This window comes from Osmerus mordax, chromosome 3 (assembly GCF_038355195.1).
Source record: "Osmerus mordax isolate fOsmMor3 chromosome 3, fOsmMor3.pri, whole genome shotgun sequence".
Classification (NCBI taxonomy): Eukaryota; Metazoa; Chordata; class Actinopteri; order Osmeriformes; family Osmeridae; genus Osmerus; species Osmerus mordax.
The window spans coordinates 2,654,322-2,675,058 of NC_090052.1; the positions used below are offsets into that span (position 1 = coordinate 2,654,322).

Genomic DNA, 20,737 nt, shown 5'->3' on the forward strand with positions numbered 1-20,737 from the left:
AGCTGTGTGGGATTGTGGAGCGGGTTTTCAACCTTGATCCTGAAGCTGGGGAGAGTTCCACAGCTGTGGAAGACATCCTGCGTGGTGCCAGTACCAAAAGTACCGCACCCGAAGGACCTCAACAGCTACAGGCCAGTGGCACTTACATCACACCTAATGAAGACGCTGGAGCGCCTGGTGCTCGTCCATCTCCGCCCCCTGGTGAGACCATCGATGGACCCGCTGCAGTTCACCTATCAGCCTGGCATCGGGGTAGACGACGCCATCATCTTCCTGAGGGGACTGAAGTCATCCTCACTACCCTTTACAGATGCACTATAGAGAGCATACTGACTGGTTGCATCACAGTGTGGTATGGGAGCTGCACAGACAGGGACAGCAAGGCCCTACGTAGTGTGGTCCGGTCTGCTGAGTTCATCATCAGCAGGAAACTCCCAGCCCTACAGGACACCTACAGGACATCTGACAATAAAAGACTTGAACTTGAACAATGGTCGGGCCACATTAGGATACAAAAACCAACGTGTGTGTGAGCGAGAGAGAGAGAGAGAGAGAGAGAGAGAGAGAGAGAGAGAGAGAGAGAGAGAGAGAGAGAGAGAGAGAGAGAGAGACAGCTACCCAGCCATACATACATCTTGGACTGAAAAGATATGTGAGAACTGTCAAGAAATGTACTGGACATGAATCTGTCTGTGGTAAGGACTTGTGATGGATCCCATGTCAAATGGAAGTTCACTGTTTTCAGTTTAAATTCTGAATGATGGACTGAAACAGCATTGACACAATCCAGGTCTGACAGCTGTGACCCAAATAAAGAACATCTTTTAACAACATATTTACATTTATTGGAGGGTTTTATTAAAATAAATAGATTGTTTCAAAGGGCTTATCCCCATATATGATTGTACCAAATTAGACATTTTTGTCTACTTTACCTTTATATAAATTCTATATTTACACATTAATTTGTCTGATATTGCCATGTTGTGCTGATTGTAAAACATAATAGTTAATTATTTTCGTTGATCTTAGATACATTCAAGTGGCAAATATCAAACTTAACATTCATAAGATTATATTAACAAATCAAATTTAGATTTGAAAGAGAAAGTCTATTTATATGTACCCAGAGTAAAACAATATAAAACAAGAATAAGAGTATTTAAATGATTCCAACAATACAGTTCCGATGTCGATAAAAATACCATGTATAAGTATATGGCAAATTCATATTTCATTTAGCTGTATTTAAATTGTAATGAATATATCCATACATAGTGTATTCACTAGGCTGAAACACTGGTGTGATACACTCATCCTAGGTCTGACACTGTTCTCAGCATGTTGTATTGGAAGCCAAGAGTTTTGTGTAAGGCAGGGTCATATTTAAACAACATTGTTTTCATCACAAAACATGAGGGAGATCCTTTCCTCAGGACCATGTCGATGGTGACCAGTGCTCTGTCCTTCCTCACTGCCTCCACCTTCACTGCCTCCATCTCAGCATCGTTGATCACCCTCTCCTGCAGAAGTCCATCCAGCAGATCATCCAGGACAGGCATGGAGACTCGCTCCAAAAACACCAGTCTTGCAGAGCACAGCTGTTCTTTTGCAGAGCCCTTCTGAGCATGCTCAGTCTGCCTGCCTCCTATCGATGAGGAACCTGGTTGTGTGGAGGAAACCCAGATGTGTTCAGCTGTACTGTGCTGAAATGACTGATTCTGGCATCAGGTTTATAGACTTTGCTGCCAGTCATTAACCTCAGTAAAGTACTGCAGAAACAGAAGCCAGAATGTGGACCCTGAGGATGTCCTGTACCTGTTAGTGGAACACATGCTGCCCACACCTGCTTTCCTTTTCCCCTTCTCTCCAGAAGCCTCAGCTCCACCTCCTCTGTGTCGGTGTTCAGAAACACCTGGAAGGTGGGGTGGTAGTTTGGACCGTAGTTCCAGTGGACCTGAACACGCTGGAACACAGATGAGAGCAGCTAAATCAGAACCATTTACAACCATCTGTCAGGTTTGGAGGAGTCTAGGCTAATAGGTTAATAAGATAAGAATGTTTTAAGGGAACCAAATTAGTAAGAAAACAAACTCAGATAACATAATGATTGTGTTGAGCCTAATGTGACATCATCAGACAGCATTTTTATTTTATGGTGAGTGAGTTTACCTTAGGTTGGATCTTATATCCCTCCACATCACAGCAGAGATTGTAGACTTCCCCACGAGACAGTGTGCAGTCTGAACACACAGATATGTAAGAGCTCTCGCTCTGCATTCTCTTTACCTGCACAGGACAATGTATTCAATATGTCAGCATTTCACTCTCTTGGCATAGCTCACCAACTGTCTTTTACCTTTTATTTAACCACTTTTCAGTGCTAGTTGGCACAACCATAGCAAATGATATACTGATGTGTTTTGGGCGTGTTGGAAGGACTGTACCTCTTGTTTTCAGATATTATTTGGACATTGGTATTCATACTTTATTAGATAGGACAGTTCAAACTAGACAGGAAAGGTTGGGGAGAGAAAGAGAGGGGAAGACATGCTGAAATGACCCAGGCAGGAATTGAACCCAGACAGCTGCATTGTGATTCACCGGAGCCCAGGACTGTACCTCTAGGAGTGGCACGTTGTGTGGTAGAACAATCAGGTTCAGAACAGAGCGCAGGGGGTCTACTGGTTGGAGGAAGGGCAGCACCTGCCCCCTGGTGGTGAGGAAGGGTATGAACCGTCTCACCAGGCCCCATAGGGACAGGTCTGTGATGTTCACCACCACATGTGTGTCAGTCACCCTCAGGGGAGGCAAAAGCTCCACGTTATCACCACTGATATGAGCCACACACAAGGAGTCAACCCCCTCTCCTGTAAGACAGCAATGTTTCAGTCAGCAGTATTTCAGAGCTGAGTAGGGTAAGCGTGGTATTACTGGGTTGTGAGAGGTGTGGAACTCACCAGAGGGAATCTCACAGTGTGGGAGGTGCAGCTGGCAGACAGAGCCCTGAGGACAGCTGATGTTGAACAGGGGTCCTGCAGGGGTCTGGCCTGTGGAGTGCAGCAGACCTTCATCCCATTGGACAGTTTTGTAGAGCACCTCCCCCTCTCCCTCCATCTGAAAGGCCAGACCTGTCAACCTGCACTGGAACAACCCTGCATGGGGGCACTGGAGCCTGGGGGACACAGGACAACAGTGGTAATCACCTTCATGGTAAAAATACAGAGGAGATGAATAATGCCTCTGATACCAGGGAATTGAACAGTCACCTGTATAAAGTCTCTGAAGGTTGTGAGGTGAATTCAGGTATCACAAAAGTTAGGATCTGGAAAAAAGAAACAAAAATGTATACAACTACAAACCTTAGTCTGCAATACTGTCAATACTCCACATCGTTGTATGCCAATTGAATTTGTTTTGATACTGAAAACTTCCATCTCATAAAAAAAATTGGACTGTGGATTATAAAAATAACCAATGAGCCAGGAATAATATAATTCTTTTGTGAAGCTGAGTCTTAATAATTAAGTATGAAAGTACCTGAACAGATAATCTAGTAGTCTACGTACCGGTCCTTGTGGTTCCCTGCTGTGTGCAGGTTCAGGGGTTAATCTGGTGTGTGGAGATCTGTGTGGGTTACTCTCTGAGCTGAGGTGAGAAAGTGTGGAGGTCAGGGAACCGTAGCCAGAGCTCAGAGACCGGAGATCAGATCTACCATCTCTCCACTCTGTAGAGAAACACAGCAGGTCAGATACTGGGCTGGTTACATTTACATTTATGCATTTAGCAGACGCTTTTATCCAAAGCGACTTCCAAAAGAGAGCTTTACAAAAGTGCATAGGTCACTGAGTGGTTAGATTCCTACTCAGGGACCACATATGGAACATTCAACTGACTGATGGACAAATACAGGCAAACTAACAGACAAGTAGGCTGCAAGGTAGGTAAAGTATCTAGTCAGGCAGACAGACAGACAGGCATCTTACCCTCAAGGCTCAGCAGTGATCCAGCTTCAGATCTCCAACCAGAATGATAATCTCTCTCAGCTCTGCTGTCTCCACTCACTGCACAACAACAACATACAAATAACTAAACAAGGATAACAAAAGACTGACAACTGACTGTTTGCTAAAGTACTGTACTACATAGTATGTATTTGAAATAAGAAAGTAGCACATGGAATATTACAATTATGGGTATTGAATTGGTTCTTGTTATAGACACATATTTCTACATTTATATTTCTGCCTGTGTTCGAATATTTGTATTGTCTTCCCTTCTGTTTTTCCCTTCTCTCATTCCACATTTAGGGTTAGGTAATACACTTATATATGTGCCAGATCTGCTGTTAGTACAATAAACAGTCAATACTCACTATTTGGATAGAGGAAGTCGTAGCTCCCAGCTCTTGTCACAGGCAGTAGTGACGTCTGGTAAAACACATTTGCTCTGTTTCCTGCCACCATCTCCTCCATCTTGTCCAACAGCTCAGTGACCTGAGTGTCATCACCCCTGTTATTATTGTTGAGGACATGATACCTGTTCCCACATTTCTTAACAAGCCACTGGAGGGCCTTCCCTTCTCTCTCAATGTGCTGCTCAATGGTTGTGTCTCCCAGACGGTCCCCATGAGTGAACAGCACTATAGTGTGACTCCAGACTCTCTCACTGAGAAGCTGCAGGTGTCCCTTTACTGATCTTCTGTGTTCCTCTAGGAATGAGAGATCCAGCCGTATGACCAGGAGGAGAGTGTGGGGTCCTGGAGGACACAGAGACACACCGCGTACCATCTCCTGTTTAACAAGCTCTGTAGTACTCTCTACAGGGAGACTCCTCCATCCTGGAGTGTCGACCACAGTGACCTGCCTCCCTGCTACTTCTCCCCGTCTCTTCACACACTGAGCACCTGTCCTCAGGTCAAACTTCTCTCTGCCCAGGATGGTGTTTCCTGATGAACTCTTCCCTGCATATCTCGCCCCCAGCAGCATAATCCTCAGCTCTGGGAGATGGAGGGAGTCACCTGTCAGAGAGAGAGAGAGAGAGAGAGAGAGAGAGAGAGAGAGAGAGAGAGAGAGAGAGAGAGAGAGAGAGAGAGAGAGAGAGAGAGAGAGAGAGAGAGAGAGAGAGAGAGAGAGAGAGAGAGAGAGAGAGAGAGAGAGAGAGAGAGAGAGAGAGAGAGAGAGAGAGAGAGAGAGAGAGAGAGAGAGAGAGAGAGAGAGAGAGAGAGAGAGAGAGAGAGAGAGAGAGAGAGAGAGAGAGAGAGAGAGAGAGAGAGAGAGAGAGAGAGAGAGAGAGAGAGAGAGAGAGAGAGAGAGAGAGCAAGGGCAAGAGAGAGAGAGAGAGTAAATATAGATGCATGAGACTGATTGAGATAAAGTGATATAGAGAAAGACAAAGGGCTAACAGAGATTGCATTTTCTTTGTGAAGTTTAGAATGATCTGATTTTACAGGTTGTTTGAGTGAAGCATCTACATCACATAGTAATAATGTGAGTTGCCGAAATGATCTCTGTTCAGATGAACGCATCCTACAAAAAACAACAATTTACTGATATGTACATTATGCACAATGTTGTTCCTCAATATTTGAAATTACGTTTTCGCATATTATAACCAGTCTATACAGTATACTGCATGTCACATTGGTTAGGCTATTCACACCAAGACTCTGGGTGGACACTGAAAGCAACTCACCCATTAGTGATCTGAGAGTCTCTCTCTGCTCCTGCACCTTCATCAGCCTCTGTTGTGCTCTCTCTTCCTCTGCCCTCCTTCTCTCCTCGATCTTCTCCAGGATCTCTCTGTCCATCTCATAGTGGCCTCCTCTGTTTCCTGCCACCATCTCCTCCATCTTGTCCAACAACTCAGTGACTTGAGTGTCATCACCCCTGTTCTCATTGTTGAGGACATGATACCTGTTCCCACATTTCTCAACAAGCCACTGGAGGGCCTTCCCTTGTCTCTCAATGTGCTGCTCAATGGTTGTGTCGGTGAACAGCACTATAGTGTGACTCCAGACGCTCTCACTGAGAAGCTGCAGGTGTCCCTCTACTGATCTTCTCTCTTCCTCTCGGAATGATCGATCCGGCCCTATAACCAGGAGGAGAGTGTGGGGTGCTGGAGGACACAGAGACACACTGCGTACTATCTCCTGTTTAACCAGCTCAGTACTCAACTCTACAGGGAGATTCCTCCACCATCCTGGAGTGTCGACCACAGTGACCTGCCTCCCTGCTACTTCTCTCTGTCTCTTCACACACTCAGCAGCTATCCTCAGGTCAAACTCCTCTCTGCCCAGGATGGTGTTTCCTGATGAACTCTTCCCTGCATCTCTCCCCCCCAGCAGCACAATCCTCAGCTCTGAGAGATGGAGGGAGTCACCTGTCAGAGAGAGAGACAGAGAGAGAGAGAGAGCAAGGGCAAGAGAGAGAGGGGGGAAATATAGATGCATGAGACAGATTGAGATAAAGTGAGATAGAAAAAGACAAAGGGCTAACAGAGATTGCATTTTCTTTACGAAAATTACAATGATCTGATTTTACAGGTTGTTTGAGTGAAGCATCTACACCACATAGTAATAATGTGAGTGGCAGAAATGATCTCTGTTCAGATGAACGTATCCTACAAAAAACAACAATTTACTGATATGTACATGATGCACAATGTTGTTCTTCAATATTTGAAATTACGTTTTTGCATATTATAACCAGTCTATACAGTATACTGCATGTCACATTTATTAGGCTATTCACACCAAGACTCTGGGTGGACACTGAAAGAAACTCACCCATTAGTGATCTGAGAGTCTCTCTCTGTTCCTGCACCTTCATCAGCCTCTGTTGTGCTCTCTCTTCCTCTGCCCTCCTTCTCTCCTCTATCTTCTCCAGGATCTCTCTGTCCATCTCATAGTGGCCTCCTCTGTTTCCTGCCACCATCTCCTCCATCTTGTCCAACAGCTCAGTGACCTGAGTGTCATCACCCCTGTTCTCATTGTTGAGGACATGATACCTGTTCCCACATTTCTCAACAAGCCACTGGAGGACCTTCCCTTCTCTCTCAATGTGCTGCTCAATGGTTGTGTCTCCCAGACAGTCCCCATAGGTGAACAGCACTATAGTGTGACTCCAGACTCTCTCAGTGAGAAGCTGCAGGTGTCCCTCTACTGATCTTCTGTCTTCCTCTGAGAATGATCGATGCAACCCTATAACCAGGAGGAGAGTGTGGGGTCCTGGAAGACACAGAGACACACTGCGTACTATCTCCTGTTTAACCAGCTCAGTACTCCACTCTACAGGGAGATTCCTCCACGATCCTGGAGTGTCGACCACAGTGACCTGCCTCCCTGCTACTTCTCCCTGTCTCTTCACACACTGAGCAGCTGTCATCAGGTCAAACTCCTCTCTGCCCAGGATGGTGTTTCCTGATGAACTCTTCCCTGCATATCTCCCCCCCAGCAGCACAATCCTCAGATCTGAGAGATGGAGGGAGTCACCTGTCAGAGAGAGAGACAGAGAGAGAGAGAGAGAGAGAGAGAGAGAGAGAGCAAGGGCAAGAGAGAGAGAGGGGGGAAATATAGATGCATGAGACAGATTGAGATAAAGTGAGATAGAGAAAGACAAAGGGCTAACAGAGATTGCATTTTCTTTGTGAAGTTTACAATGATCTGATTTTACAGGTTGTTTGAGTGAAGCATCTACATCACATAGTAATAATGTGAGTTGCCGAAATGATCTCTGTTCAGATGAACGCATCCTACAAAAAACAACAATTTACTGATATGTACATTATGCACAATGTTGTTCCTCAATATTTGAAATTACGTTTTCGCATATTATAACCAGTCTATACAGTATACTGCATGTCACATTGGTTAGGCTATTCACACCAAGACTCTGGGTGGACACTGAAAGCAACTCACCCATTAGTGATCTGAGAGTCTCTCTCTGCTCCTGCACCTTCATCAGCCTCTGTTGTGCTCTCTCTTCCTCTGCCCTCCTTCTCTCCTCGATCTTCTCCAGGATCTCTCTGTCCATCTCATAGTGGCCTCCTCTGTTTCCTGCCACCATCTCCTCCATCTTGTCCAACAACTCAGTGACTTGAGTGTCATCACCCCTGTTCTCATTGTTGAGGACATGATACCTGTTCCCACATTTCTCAACAAGCCACTGGAGGGCCTTCCCTTCTGTCTCAATGTGCTGCTCAATGGTTGTGTCTCCCAGACAGTCCCCATAGGTGAACAGCACTATAGTGTGACTCCAGACTCTCTCACTGAGAAGCTGCAGGTGTCCCTCTACTGATCTTCTCTCTTCCTCTCGGAATGATCGATCCGGCCCTATAACCAGGAGGAGAGTGTGGGGTCCTGGAGGACACAGAGACACACTGCGTACTATCTCCTGTTTAACCAGCTCAGTAGACCTCTCTACAGGGTGATCCCTCGACCATCCTGGAGTGTCGACCACAGTGACCTGCCTCCCTGCTACTTCTCCCCGTCTCTTCACACACTGAGCACCTGTCCTCAGGTCAAACTCCTCTCTGCCCAGGATGGTGTTCCCTGATGAACTCTTCCCTGCATATCTCCACCCCAGCAGCACAATCCTCAGCTCTGAGAGGTGGAGGGACTCACCTGTCAGAGAGAGAGACAGAGAGAGAGAGAGAGAGACAGAGACAGAGAGAGAGAGAGAGAGAGAGAGAGAGAGAGAGAGCAAGGGCAAGAGAGAGAGAGGGGGGAAATATAGATGCATGAGACAGATTGAGATAAAGTGAGATAGAGAAAGACAAAGGGCTAACAGAGATTGCATAAGGACTGGTAAGGGTTAGGGTAAAACTGTTGATGAAGAACAGTGTGTTCTTCATCAGATTACATAATATCCTGTTCATTTTTACAGGTGACATGGTGCAATGAAAATCTTCAAATGTATCCGTAACTGCTAACATGATGAACTTCCTGGTTATGGTTAATAATTTTTGGGCTGAAACACTTCAACGAAGACCGTTTACCTGAAGCCATAGTTGATAATCCTTCTCCTCTCTTTACTCATGGAGAGAATGAAGAGCAGGCAGGGTCTAAATATATAAAACATGCCAAAAGGTAATGTTACCATGGTGACACGACATGATATGTAGGTTTATTAATCAACCTACTTGTGTACTTGGAATACAGGTCAAATCTTAACTATCTGTTAAGATCCAGCATGTTCTTCCCTGTTTATATTGTAGCCCATTGTTACAGTTTATTAATTTAGTTAATCAGGTTAATAATTAATTACATTTTCAATCGACTTTTAACTTACCTATACCGACACGACGAAGCCTAGCAGACGACGAAGGAAAGAAGTTTGTGTGTCAGGTGAAATAGAAAGTAGATCAGGTAGAACAGGTTTGGATGGTTTAACAACATTCTTGTAGACTAGGCCACCTGTGACATACTCTTACAGCAGTGTCGCTCTGATCATGGATCATTGATACAATAATGTACTGCCTTGTTTTGGCCCATGTTATAGGTTGAAGATGGCACAGGTAAAAGTTAATTATTGTGTCCTTGAGATACCCTGAAGTGTTGTATCGTCCACTTGTGAAGGCTGTCGTGGGAATGAGAGAGGAAGACATGTAGAAATGTCCTGAGCTGGAACCCGAACCACTGTGTGTGGGACCCGTGTGGAACACGCCAAACCCAGTGATCTACCGGGGAACATAGATCTCTCCTTTTGACTTCTATCTAATCATATATTTTACCTTTATATACCTTCTATATTTACACATTAATTTGTCTGGTATTGTTGTGCTGATTGTAAAACATAGTAGTTAATTATTTCGGTTAATCTTATATAAATTCAATTGGCAAAAATCTACCTTAACATTCATAAGATTATAGTAACAAATCCATTTAGATTTTCATGAGAAAGAGTTTGTATGTACCCAGCATTTTTTTTAATATGTCAATGATGCCAACCATATAGCTCAAATGTAGATAAATATACCATTTGTAAGAATATGGCAAATTCATATTTCATTTAGCTGCATTTACAGTTTTTCTCAGTTGTTAACACACAAAAAGCGAAAATTCGGCACAATTTGCACAACCTTCACTTCATGTAACAATCGCTCCACCGAATTTGGCACTACTTCAGACTCCCTTATCTGCATTAGACTCTGACTTTCCTTGTTTACACACTGATGTCAATTATACATCACCTTGTCAAAACACTACACACAATGTTCAGTTGTTGGACACACTTCTCAATTAAAATCAACCTACAACACACAAATATTCAAATCTCTAAACATTCAGGTCTGTTGAGCAATTTGCAATCAGGACTGCAGCATAAAAGTGCATTGAGCCTCTGTTTTGTTTGGTGAACAACGGAGAACTTTGAAGGGATCGACAACCAGAGAAGGAGAGGGCTGAGAGGGGGAGGAGGAGGAGGAATAGGAGGACAAGAAGGAGGGGGACAAGGAGGAGGAGTAGGAGGACAGAGAGAAGGAAGAGGAGGAGGAGGACAAGGATGAAGAGGACAAGGAGGAGGAGGACAAGGATGAAGAGGAGGACAAGGAGGAGGAGAAAGAGGAGGAAGAGGAGGAGGAAGAGGAGGAAGAGGAGGAGGAAGAAGAGGAAGAGAAGGACAAGGAGGAGGAAGAGGAGGAGGAAGAGGAGGACAAGGAGGAGGAAGAGGAGGAGGAAGAGGAGGAAGAGGAGGAGGAGGACAAGGAGGAGGAAGAGGAGGACAAGGAGGACAAGGAGGAGGAAGAGGAGGACAAGGAGGAGGCTTTTGGCGACGTGAGTGTTGAGGCCTGTCAGGGCTTCATGCGCCACTCGAGGAGTTTCTTCCAGCGCTGCTTGGACAGGGAGAACATTACCTGTGATGTGGATGAGGCTCTCAGGGAGAACATTACCTGTGATGTGGATGAGGCCCTCAGGGAGAACATTACCTGTGATGTGGATGAGGCCCTCAGGGAGAACATTACCTGTGATGTGGATGAGGCCCTCAAGGAGAACATTACCTGTGATGTGGATGAGGCCCTCAGCGAGAACATTACCTGTGATGTGGATGAGGCCCTCAGGGAGAACATTACCTGTGATGTGGATGAGGCTCTCAGGGAGAACATTACCTGTGATGTGGATGAGGCTCTCAGGGAGAACATTACCTGTGATGTGGATGAGGCCCTCTGGCCAGACAGGAACCAGAGGCGTGATGCCTAATTCCTTTTTGTGAAGGGGGAGGGGGGGGGGGGGGGGTTGAGCAGGCCAGTTTACAGTACTGTACTGTTCTCTGTGTGTACCGAAATAAAACTTTTTTTGCTTCATATTTGTGTGTTGTTTTATGTTTGACTGTGAAAAAAGTAGGCCTACACTGTGACATTTTACAAAAGGAGAAGAGAGTCTTTGCTGGTCTCTCTCCCAGGCCCCTGCATGTCTCTCTCCTTCCTAGCCTCCTCGCGGCTCCAGGTGGTCTCACCTCTTTGAACTTGTGGGCCAGCTTCTCGGGGTCCATCTCCACGGGCGACAGCATGTCCTCGTTCTCGGCCAGGTCGAACACCTCGATGGCGTTGGGGAACATGGGGCTCATTTCCTCCTCCTCGTCCGTGGCGTACTCTCCCGTCTGGGGGGAGGAGAGACGGCGGGGGAGACCTCACTCACACCGGTCTCGCGGTTCACTGACACTACGCTGCACGTCTGTGTTTGCAGGCTGTACACAGCTATGGCTTGTGCTTGATTTAGACATATAGCATCTGCTTATGTTTTGTTATGTAAAACTGTGACCATAACTTGGGTCCAATTGGGAGTCAGGTGGCTGAGCGGTGAGGGAGTCGGGCTAGTAATCTGAAGGTTGCCAGTTCGATTCCCAGCCGTGCCAAATGACATTGTGTCCTTGGGCAAGGCACTTCACCCTACTTGCCTCGGGGGAATGTCCCTGTACTTACTGTAAGTCGCTCTGGATAAGAGCGTCTGCTAAATGACTAAATGTAAATTTCAGCCTCCTGCTGTGTTTAGCCACACTGACAAAAGACACATCACACTGGAATTCCACATCTGTATTTATTAATGATGACAGTAAATTATGCAAGACAAATAATATGACGTTTTAAAGACAGAAGCAGATTGACGTCGAAATACATGTTTCAAATCTTTGAAATACTTAAACGGTGCACTTGATTTGAATTGCCTTACATGCAGAGCTTGCACTTTTGGCACTATTTCATTGGTCCACTGTGCCTGACAAGGTAAATAAAGCACACCTCTGTCAACCAAAGTCTGTGAACTATATTTTGTGTTTGTCTTTTTTTGCTTTTGTAGTCGTGTTTGTGTAGTAATCAGAGAGAAGATGAGGACTAGGATGCAGCCTTCCACACAGCGGCGCTATAGTCAGGCTCCAGCTGAACATGTTGACAGTGAAAACTATGATGTCCAGAGGCCAGGGGCAAAGGCTTGTTTTCAAATGTGGGCGGGGCATCTTTTTGAAATAACTGAGGATGCAGCCGTTCAATATAATGTTCTCAATAAAAAGAGTGTGTGTGTGTGTGTGTGTGTGTGTGTCTGTGTGTGTCTGTGTGTGTGTGTGTGTGTGGGGGGGGGGGGAGGGGGGGGGGGGGGTGGTGGTGGCAGATTTGCAATTTTTCATAGATAATAATAATACATTTTATTTGTAATGCGCCTTTCTTGCACTCAAAGCGCAAATGAAACTTCCGTCCCTGCGGTCTGAAGATCCGCCCCTTACTAGATGCAGGGTTCCAACACAACAAAGCCTCCACAGAGACAAGCATGGTCTCCATCATGGAGAGAGAAAAAAATGGAAAAGAATAAATTGGAATGTGGAATGAGAAGTAAACCTAGCTCTAATGGTTCCGTTCTAGAACTTCCCAGCGTCTCTGTTCTGACAGGCCACTTGGGCCAAAGGTTCACGCTTCTGAACGGAGTCCTCAGGCAGAATGTTAGTATGTTACAGTATGTTAATACTATGATATCATCACCGGACAGTAGACATGTCATAACAACGGAAGTTACTGCGTGAGAGGATATCTTGGTGTGACCACGCCTAAGAAGGACAGTCTTAAGAATTGGGTTGTTATGTTACAGTCCGTGTCCTCCGAAGAGAGACTCGACTTGTCTGTCCCTCTGAGTGAACTAGTCACTCATGATCTCACTGCTGCCACCTAGAGGCCAGTCCTGCTCGGTACAGCGCTGTGACTGCAGACACTGTGGTTGACGCACAGCTGATATGGTAGCTAGCTAGCTAGCTATCTAGAGGAGGAATATGTGCGCGCATGTTTTGTGCGGTCCAGTTGTCAGTGAATGTCGGTGGGCCCTTGAGTTACTCACAGAAACCGCGACGTTGAGGACGGGGGAGAGAGAAAGGGCGTCCGTCCTCCGCTGTAAACAAGCCTTCCTCTCTCTCCCCGACCCACTCGGAACGTCGACGCCGCGGAGTGTAGCGCGAGAGCTGACGGAGCTGCGGCCGAAAGTGAACAGTATCCGTCACCCCGCGCGGTACCCCCCGCTCTCGGAGAGAGAAGGCGCGAAGCCGGAGGGAGAGCAGCAGGAGAGAGACGTGGGAGAGGCGGGCCAGTCACTCGGCTCCCACACGCGTTTCAAAGAAGCGTTCCTCGTCGTCCCGTTGACATCTCCAGTCCTCTTTCATTGCCTTTCGCTATATATTTTAGTTGCCGTTATTTTCTTTGTTAAGTGCATTGGGGTCACTGTGAAGTGCACTTCGACTTGCTTGTCTTTTGCTTGTGTCTAAAGCTAAAATCATCAGTGGACAAAGAGGCCAACTGTGCGGTTAAACTCAGAAGTGCCTGTTTCGAGAGAATCTGAACAAGAGGACGTGCCTCGATGTCATTGTCTACACATGATAGCATACCAGCTATCTATCTGACCCACCCAGACATACCCACTAATACTGCATTGCGAGGCACTAGCCAGCTTCCTCTAACACACACACACACACACACACACAAACGCTGATCTGGGTTTGTTTTCGTCGTATATGGACAGCATCCCCATCCCACGGTTTCTTTAGCGAGGGCAGACAGGCAACCTTATGAGTTTACAGACCTGACTTGGTGTGGAGAGTTGGGGTGGGTGGTGGATGACTTGGTGTGGAGAGTTGGGGTGGGTGGTGGATGACTTGGTGTGGAGAGTTGGGGTGGGTGGTGGATGACTTGGTGTGGAGAGTTGGGGTGGGTGGTGGATGACTTGGTGTGGAGAGTTGGGGTGGGTGGTGGATGACTTGGTGTGGAGAGTTGGGGTGGGTGGTGGATGACTTGGTGTGGAGAGTTGGGGTGGGTGGTGGATGACTTGGTGTGGAGAGTTGGGGTGGGTGGTGGATGACTTGGTGTGGAGAGTTGGGGTGGGTGGTGGATGCTAGCTGATGGAGATGAGCCTCGAGGAGCCGGCAGACAGTGAAGCTGAGAGGGCAGCGACGTCAGGGTGGAGGTGACCAGAAGGGTGAGGTCGGGGGTGAGGTCAGGGGCGAGGTCGTGGGCGAGGTCGTTGACAGAGGGGAGCAGCAGAGTGGTAACAAGGCAGCAGACAGGTGTTTTGAGGTTCAAGTGAGAGCAGCTATTATACACAGAGTCGATTCGGACGTTCTCCACGCTCTCTACTGCAGCTTCCTCGCTCCAGTCCTGCCCTCGTGGTCTCCTCAATCCTCGTTTCGCTCCTTCACAGTATCCAGTATCCACATTTCTTGACAGTTGGGGAGAGAGAGACAGGAAGGCAAGGAGAGGGATAGGGGAAGCCGTACAGGAAGGGGACTGGATTCGAACCCAGACCCCAGTGTTAGGCTTTAGGCTTACGGGGTGAACGCGCTTATCCAGTGAGTCACCAGGGCACCCCTTATGCTCACCTCCACTGGTGGTCTGTAGTATCTGCATGTTCAGAGCAGAGCTCAGGAGGAGAGGAGATGAGGAAAGGAGACCAGGAGAGGAGACCAGGAGAGGAGACCACCACACTTCTCCCTAATTTAGCACCTCCTCCTTCACAGAGATGCTCTGTGACTTCAGCCACAACATCCCCTGTTCCTGGTTCCTGTCAACCGACAGCCAATCCCCTCACACCCGGCCAAAGCTCCGCCCCTCCTCTAGTTGAGACCTTATTTGCCGAGGCGCAAAAACACCCAGAATCAGAATTTATACCAAGCAGAGCGCAAAGCCATCCTTAACGCTGTCCGTCAACAATTCTCTTGACCAAACATGAGTTGCACGTAAGTAAAACCAACATATTCACACCCTGTTTGCCATTACGCTAATAGAAAAAGTGATGGACAGACCTGCTTCTATCTATACTCAGGTGAGTCAGGTGGCTGAGCGGTGAGGGAGTCGGGCTAGTAATGTGAAGGTTGCCAGTTCGATTCCCGGCTGTGCCAAATGAAGTTGTGTCCTTGGGCAAGGCACTTCACCCTACTTGCCTCGGGGGAATGTCCCTGTACTTACTGTAAGTCGCTCTGGATAAGAGCGTCTCCTAAATGACTAAATGTAAATGTACACTGAACTGTACGTCTGTATAGCTCCCCATTATCCCTCCCGCATATCTCCTTACCAGCCCCCCCCCTTCCCCATTGCTTAAGCCTTTGAAACACTTTTAAATACACGTCAAGAATATATACAAACAAAAGTCAATATCCATCCAGTCTATCACTGTACACGCTCCAACCAGAGACAGTCTGGGTTATTCCATTCCCTGCCCCCAGGGGTCGCTGTTCAGTAGGAGAGGGGGTCGGAGGCGCTGTTGTGTTCCTGGGAGTCCAAACCACGAAGCTTAAGCAGCTGTCCAGTTTTTTCTTGTCCAGTTTTCCCCAAATTCAGTTAGTCAATACACCAGTCTGGCCAGTAGAGAGGGCTATGATATTACTCCTGGTTAGTTGTTTCATGTCGATAATACGAGGAAATACTGTAGAGAAGGTAGGAGCCAGGCAAGCCTCCGGGGTCCACAGGAACACTGTAAGCCGTAGGAGGGGGAGAGGGAAGTTGGTGGATCTCTCGGATGGACTCACCGAGCTCTAAGCCAATTATAGACAATGAAAACATTCTGGTGTTGGTTTGTGGTTTCTTTCTTCTTGCAGGTGCCCCCAATGCCCCACCTCCACCCGCCCCCCTCCACCCCCCCCCCCCCCCCAACCCCGCCCCCCACCCTGACCCCCACCCCAACTGGTGCTCCGTGAGTTTCCCTCTCCTTCCCTCTTCTCTGTTTGTTTTCCCCAGGAGCCCATCGGAACATCTTGTCTGGACAAAGACAGGCCCCAGTGTGGAGTCCTTCCTATCTGGAAGGAGGAGGAGGAGGGGGGGGGGGAGAGGAGAGGAGAGGAGAGGGGAGGAGGAGGTCTATGAGGGCTCGGAGGTCTTCAGAGCGTCCACCTTGGTCTCCAGGTCCGAGATCTGCAGGAGGAAGGAGGAGACAGCAGCGGGTTGACAGGAGCCTCGTGCAGGACGTGGAGCAGTCACACACACACACACACACACAGCTGTACACTCGCAGACACACAGAAACAACCACACACACATGCACACACAGACCCGCCCACTCACACACACACTCACACACAAACACACTCACACACACACACCTGGCCCTGCAAGGTGTCTGCCTGTTCCTTGTGAGAGGACTCTGTCTCCTCCTGGGCCCGACGCTGAGCCGTCTCCTTCTTCAGGTACTCTATCTCCCTGGAACACAACCACACGGTCACAGCGCGCTCACAACAGGGTCCCAACCCTCACCTTCTACCTAGCAACGGTGTCTCAACACCGTCACGTCGATGACAAACACAACACAGCAATGACTGTGACACGGCAAGAAACCACCTCTCCCCACCACCTCCCCACCTGCCCCCCCCCCCTCCCCCCCCACTACCAGTCACGCAAACTACATCCCCCAGAATCCCCCCCCCATCCCCCGGTCCCTCCTTACTTCTGCTGGTAGTCCTTGATGAGGCGCTTGGCCTTGCTGTACTTGCGCTCCAGGGTCTGGTACTGCGCCTGGGTCTCCTTCAGGTGCTCGTCCACCGCCTGGCACAGCGACTGGGCCTCCATCCAGTAGCCCTCCAGCTTCTCCATGCGCTCCTTGTTCTCCCGCACGTTCTGCTCCAGCTGAGCGCGCTCCATGCGCCAGCGCAGCTTGTCCTGCTCGGCGTGAGCCAGCTGTGTGTGAGAGAGTGTGTGTGTGTGAGAGAGTGTGTGTGTGAGAGAGTGTGTGTGTGACAGTGAGTGGTGTGTGTGTGTGTGTAGGTGTTTGAGGATGAGTGTGTGTGTGTGTGAGAGAGTGCGTGTGTGTGAGAGTGAGTGGTGTGTGTGTGCGTGTGGGTGTATGAGCGTGCACGTGTGCGAGTGAGTGGTGTGTGCGGGTGTTTGAGTTGTGAGTGCGTGTGAGGGCGTGTGAGGGTGTGTGAGGGTGTACAGGAGGGAAAGGGGGATGTGAAGGGGAACAGTAGGAGAACAACGTCAGTGATGAGGACCACCGCTGGTCAGGGGGTCGTAGGAGGGCTGGTCAGGGGGTCGTAGGAGGGCTGGTCAGGGGGTAGTAGGAGGGCTGGTCAGGGGGTCGTAGGAGGGCTGGTCAGGGAGTCGTAGGAGGGCTGGTCAGGGGGTCGTAGGAGGGCTGGTCAGGGGGTCGTAGGAGGGCTGGTAAGGGAGTCGTAGGAGGGCTGGTCAGGGGGTCGTAGGAGGGCTGGTCAGGGGGTTGTAGGAGGGCTGGTCAGGGGGTCGTAGGAGGGCTGGTCAGGGGGTCGTAGGAGGGCTGGTCAGGGGGTTGTAGGAGGGCTGGTCAGGGGGTCGTAGGAGGGCTGGTCAGGGGGTTGTAGGAGGGCTGGTCAGGGGGTCGTAGGAGGGCTGGTCAGGGGGTTGTAGGAGGGCTGGTAAGGGAGTCGTAGGAGGGCTGGTCAGGGGGTCGTAGGAGGGCTGGTCAGGGGGTTGTAGGAGGGCTGGTCAGGGGGTTGTAGGAGGGCTGGTCAGGGGGTCGTAGGAGGGCTGGTCAGGGGGTCGTAGGAGGGCTGGTCAGGGGGTTGTAGGAGGGCTGGTCAGGGGGTCGTAGGAGGGCTGGTCAGGGGGTTGTAGGAGGGCTGGTCAGGGGGTTGTAGGAGGGCTGGTCAGGGGGTCGTAGGAGGGCTGGTCAGGGGGTCGTAGGAGGGCTGGTCAGGGGGTTGTAGGAGGGCTGGTCAGGGGGTCGTAGGAGGGCTGGTCAGGGAGTCGTGGAGGGCGGGCTGTGGTCCTACCTTTCTCTTCAACTGCTGAATCTCAGCCTGGGTGACAGCATGCTTGATCTGAAGCTGCAGAGAGAGAGAAAGAGAGAGAAAGAGAGAGGGAGGGAGAGAGGGAAGGAGGGAGGGAGAGAGGGAGGGAGAGAGAGAAGGAGGTAGGGATAGAGGGAGGGAGAGAGGGAGGGGAATATGTCAAATGATGACCTAACAGTTAATTTCAAGTATTGTCAGCTTGGTATCGACATAGATGTGTCTTATGTTTGTGTGTTTGCTGTGTCCATGGTGGTCTCTCTCCCAGGCCCCTGCATGTCTCTCTCCTTCCTAGCCTCCTCGCGGCTCCAGGTGGTCTCACCTCTTTGAACTTGTGAGCCAGCTTCTCGGGGTCCATCTCCACGGGCGACAGCATGTCCTCGTTCTCGGCCAGGTCGAACACCTCGATGGCGTTGGGGAACATGGGGCTCATCTCCTCCTCCTCGTCCGTGGCGTACTCTCCCGTCTGGGGGGAGGAGAGACGGCGGGGGAGACCTCACTCACACCGGCCTCGCGGTTCACTCTGTCACTACGCTGCACGTCTGTGTTTGCAGGCTGTACACAGTGTTTAGCCTTCAGCTGAACTCGGGAGACAACCGAGTCTTGAATGAACTGCGAGGAAGGCTTATCTGCACGTACTGTACCCAGAATGCACTACAGAATGCACTACAAGGTGAACAAGCCTCACGCATGTATTCGTCCAAGCGACATGGCCTTCTCTTAGCACTAGTCTACTGGGAGTCAGGTGGCTGAGCGGTTCGGAAATCAGGCTAGTAATCTGAAGGTCACCAGTTCGATTCCCGGCCGTGCCAAATGACGCTGTGTCCTTGGGCAAGGCACTTCACCCTACTTTCCTCGGGGGAATGTCCCTGTACTTACTGTAAGTCGCTCTGGATAGAGCGTCTGCTAAAATGACTAAATGTAATGTACTGCCTAACAACCAAAGATGCGTGTTCTGTCGTTTATTTTATTTTATGGCCAGGTCCTAATGACCATGATGGGGGTCTTGGTCAGCGGAACCAGGTTCTGTATTGTCCTCCAGCAGAACTTTGTGGATCAATACCACCTAGCCCCGACCCATTAGACAACGGATAGATAGTCAGAAAGACGTTTTCTCTCTATCGATCCCAGCTGCTATCGACAAACCTCCCTCACAGAAACCTCCAACATGGGCCCACACTGGACAATACATTTACATTTAGTCATTTAGCAGACGCTCTTATCCAGAGCGACCTTACAGTAAGTACAGGGACATTCCCCGAGGCAAGTAGGGAGAAGTGCCTTGCCCAAGGACACAACGTCAGTTGGCATGACCGGGGAATCGAACTGGCAACCTTCGGATTACTAGCCCGATTCCCTGGACAATAGCTGGATATCACAAACCTTGTCGTCACAAATGATACCATTTCAGCAAATGGTACTGTGGATATTCAGTTTGGTAAATTTATTTATTTACTATATATATTGTGTACATTGTGTGCTCTTAGGTGTGTTTAACTGTATTGTGCAGATTGCATCACACTTTATCATTATCTGCCTGCACTGCAATAGGATGTCCCACCAGATGGCACAAGCGAGCTTTGGGATAAAATCCCATTTCCTCGACACATGCTTAGCCAGAATCGACCACCCAACAATTGGGCAACCTCCATTTTGTGTTTGCCGCCACCAAACGCCACAAAAAAGGGCAACAGCTAAAGACGACTCTTGGTGTGTGGTAGCAACATGATGAATCTTTGTCATATTGGACGAATGCCGTACACGATAGCTTATTAGTCGAGAAAGACTGGCGTGCCAAAAGTACTGTCTTTCTGTGGTTTATGGTCTGGCTTATGCAGCAGTAACACTATTCATAGTGTTGCTTTAACAACACTCATCTGAGGCTAGTCCGAACAGAACCCATGGCTCCTCCTGTCACAACAATCTGTCTCTCTCTTTCTCTTTCTTCTCCCTGGGCACGCACACACACACACACACACACACACACAACACACTCGCACTCGCACACACACACACACACACACCACACACACACAACTCGCACACACACACACACACACACACACACACACACACACACACACACACATAGCCTCCCTTCACTCCAGAGCTGCTTGTGTGGTTTGTAGATGCTGCAGCATAGCATGGTGAACACTGGGCCTATGTAACTGAGATGAGGATCTGTCTGTCTGCCTGCCTGCCTGGTTGTCTGCCTGTTCTGCCTGCCTGTCGTATGTCTGTCTGCCTGGTTGTCTGTCTGCCTGTCTGCCTGGTCGTATGTCTGTCTGCCTGGTTGTCTGTCTGCCTGTCTGTCCTGTCTGTCTGTCTGTCTGCCTGGTCGTATGCCTGTCTGCCAGGTTGTCTGTCTGCCTGGTCGTAATGTCTGTCTGCCTGTCTGCTGGTCGTATGTCTGTCTGCCTGTCTGCCTGTCTGCCTGGTCGTATGTCTGCCTGTCTGTCTGTCTGTCTGTCTGTCTGTCTGCCAGCCTGGCTGGCTGGCTGTCCATGCATCTTCACACCTCA

At 48.9% G+C, this 20,737-nt stretch overlaps 2 protein-coding genes across 2 annotated transcripts in view; both read right to left on the bottom strand.

Moving 5' to 3' along the window:
• Positions 1-1,313: 1,313 nt before the first annotated feature.
• Positions 1,314-11,720, bottom strand: LOC136938206 (uncharacterized). The gene is made up of 14 exons (XM_067231490.1): positions 11,691-11,720; positions 11,454-11,597; positions 10,855-11,200; positions 7,919-8,623; positions 6,788-7,492; positions 5,695-6,381; positions 4,376-5,020; positions 3,987-4,064; positions 3,570-3,727; positions 3,270-3,325; positions 2,961-3,175; positions 2,623-2,870; positions 1,819-1,966; positions 1,314-1,663 (listed from the first exon to the last, which is right to left on the bottom strand). Exons 1-14 carry the CDS (start codon positions 11,718-11,720, stop codon positions 1,314-1,316), a joined length of 4,515 nt encoding a protein of 1,504 aa, XP_067087591.1.
• Positions 11,721-16,152: 4,432 nt separating this feature from the next.
• ppp1r9ba (protein phosphatase 1, regulatory subunit 9Ba) overlaps positions 16,153-20,737 on the bottom strand; it is a 39,964-nt gene continuing 35,379 nt past the window's right edge. The window contains 5 exon segments of the mRNA XM_067231502.1: positions 16,153-16,371; positions 16,560-16,656; positions 16,901-17,130; positions 18,201-18,254; positions 18,538-18,710. Of these exon segments, the coding sequence (XP_067087603.1) occupies positions 16,318-16,371; positions 16,560-16,656; positions 16,901-17,130; positions 18,201-18,254; positions 18,538-18,710 (608 nt within the window). The 3' untranslated portion in view covers positions 16,153-16,317.

Bases quoted from the DNA above. Each gene is read 5' to 3' on its own strand.
- LOC136938206 (XM_067231490.1), bottom strand. From the start codon at position 11,720: ATGTCTAAATCAAGCACAAGCCATAGCTGT. The intron at 11,201-11,453 runs GTGAGACCACCT...CTTCACAAAAAG, and splicing joins TGGCCCACAAGTTCAAAGAG to GAATTAGGCATCACGCCTCT. The intron at 8,624-10,854 runs GTAATGTTCTCC...TCTCTCTGACAG, and splicing joins GAGCCTCATCCACATCACAG to GTGAGTCCCTCCACCTCTCA.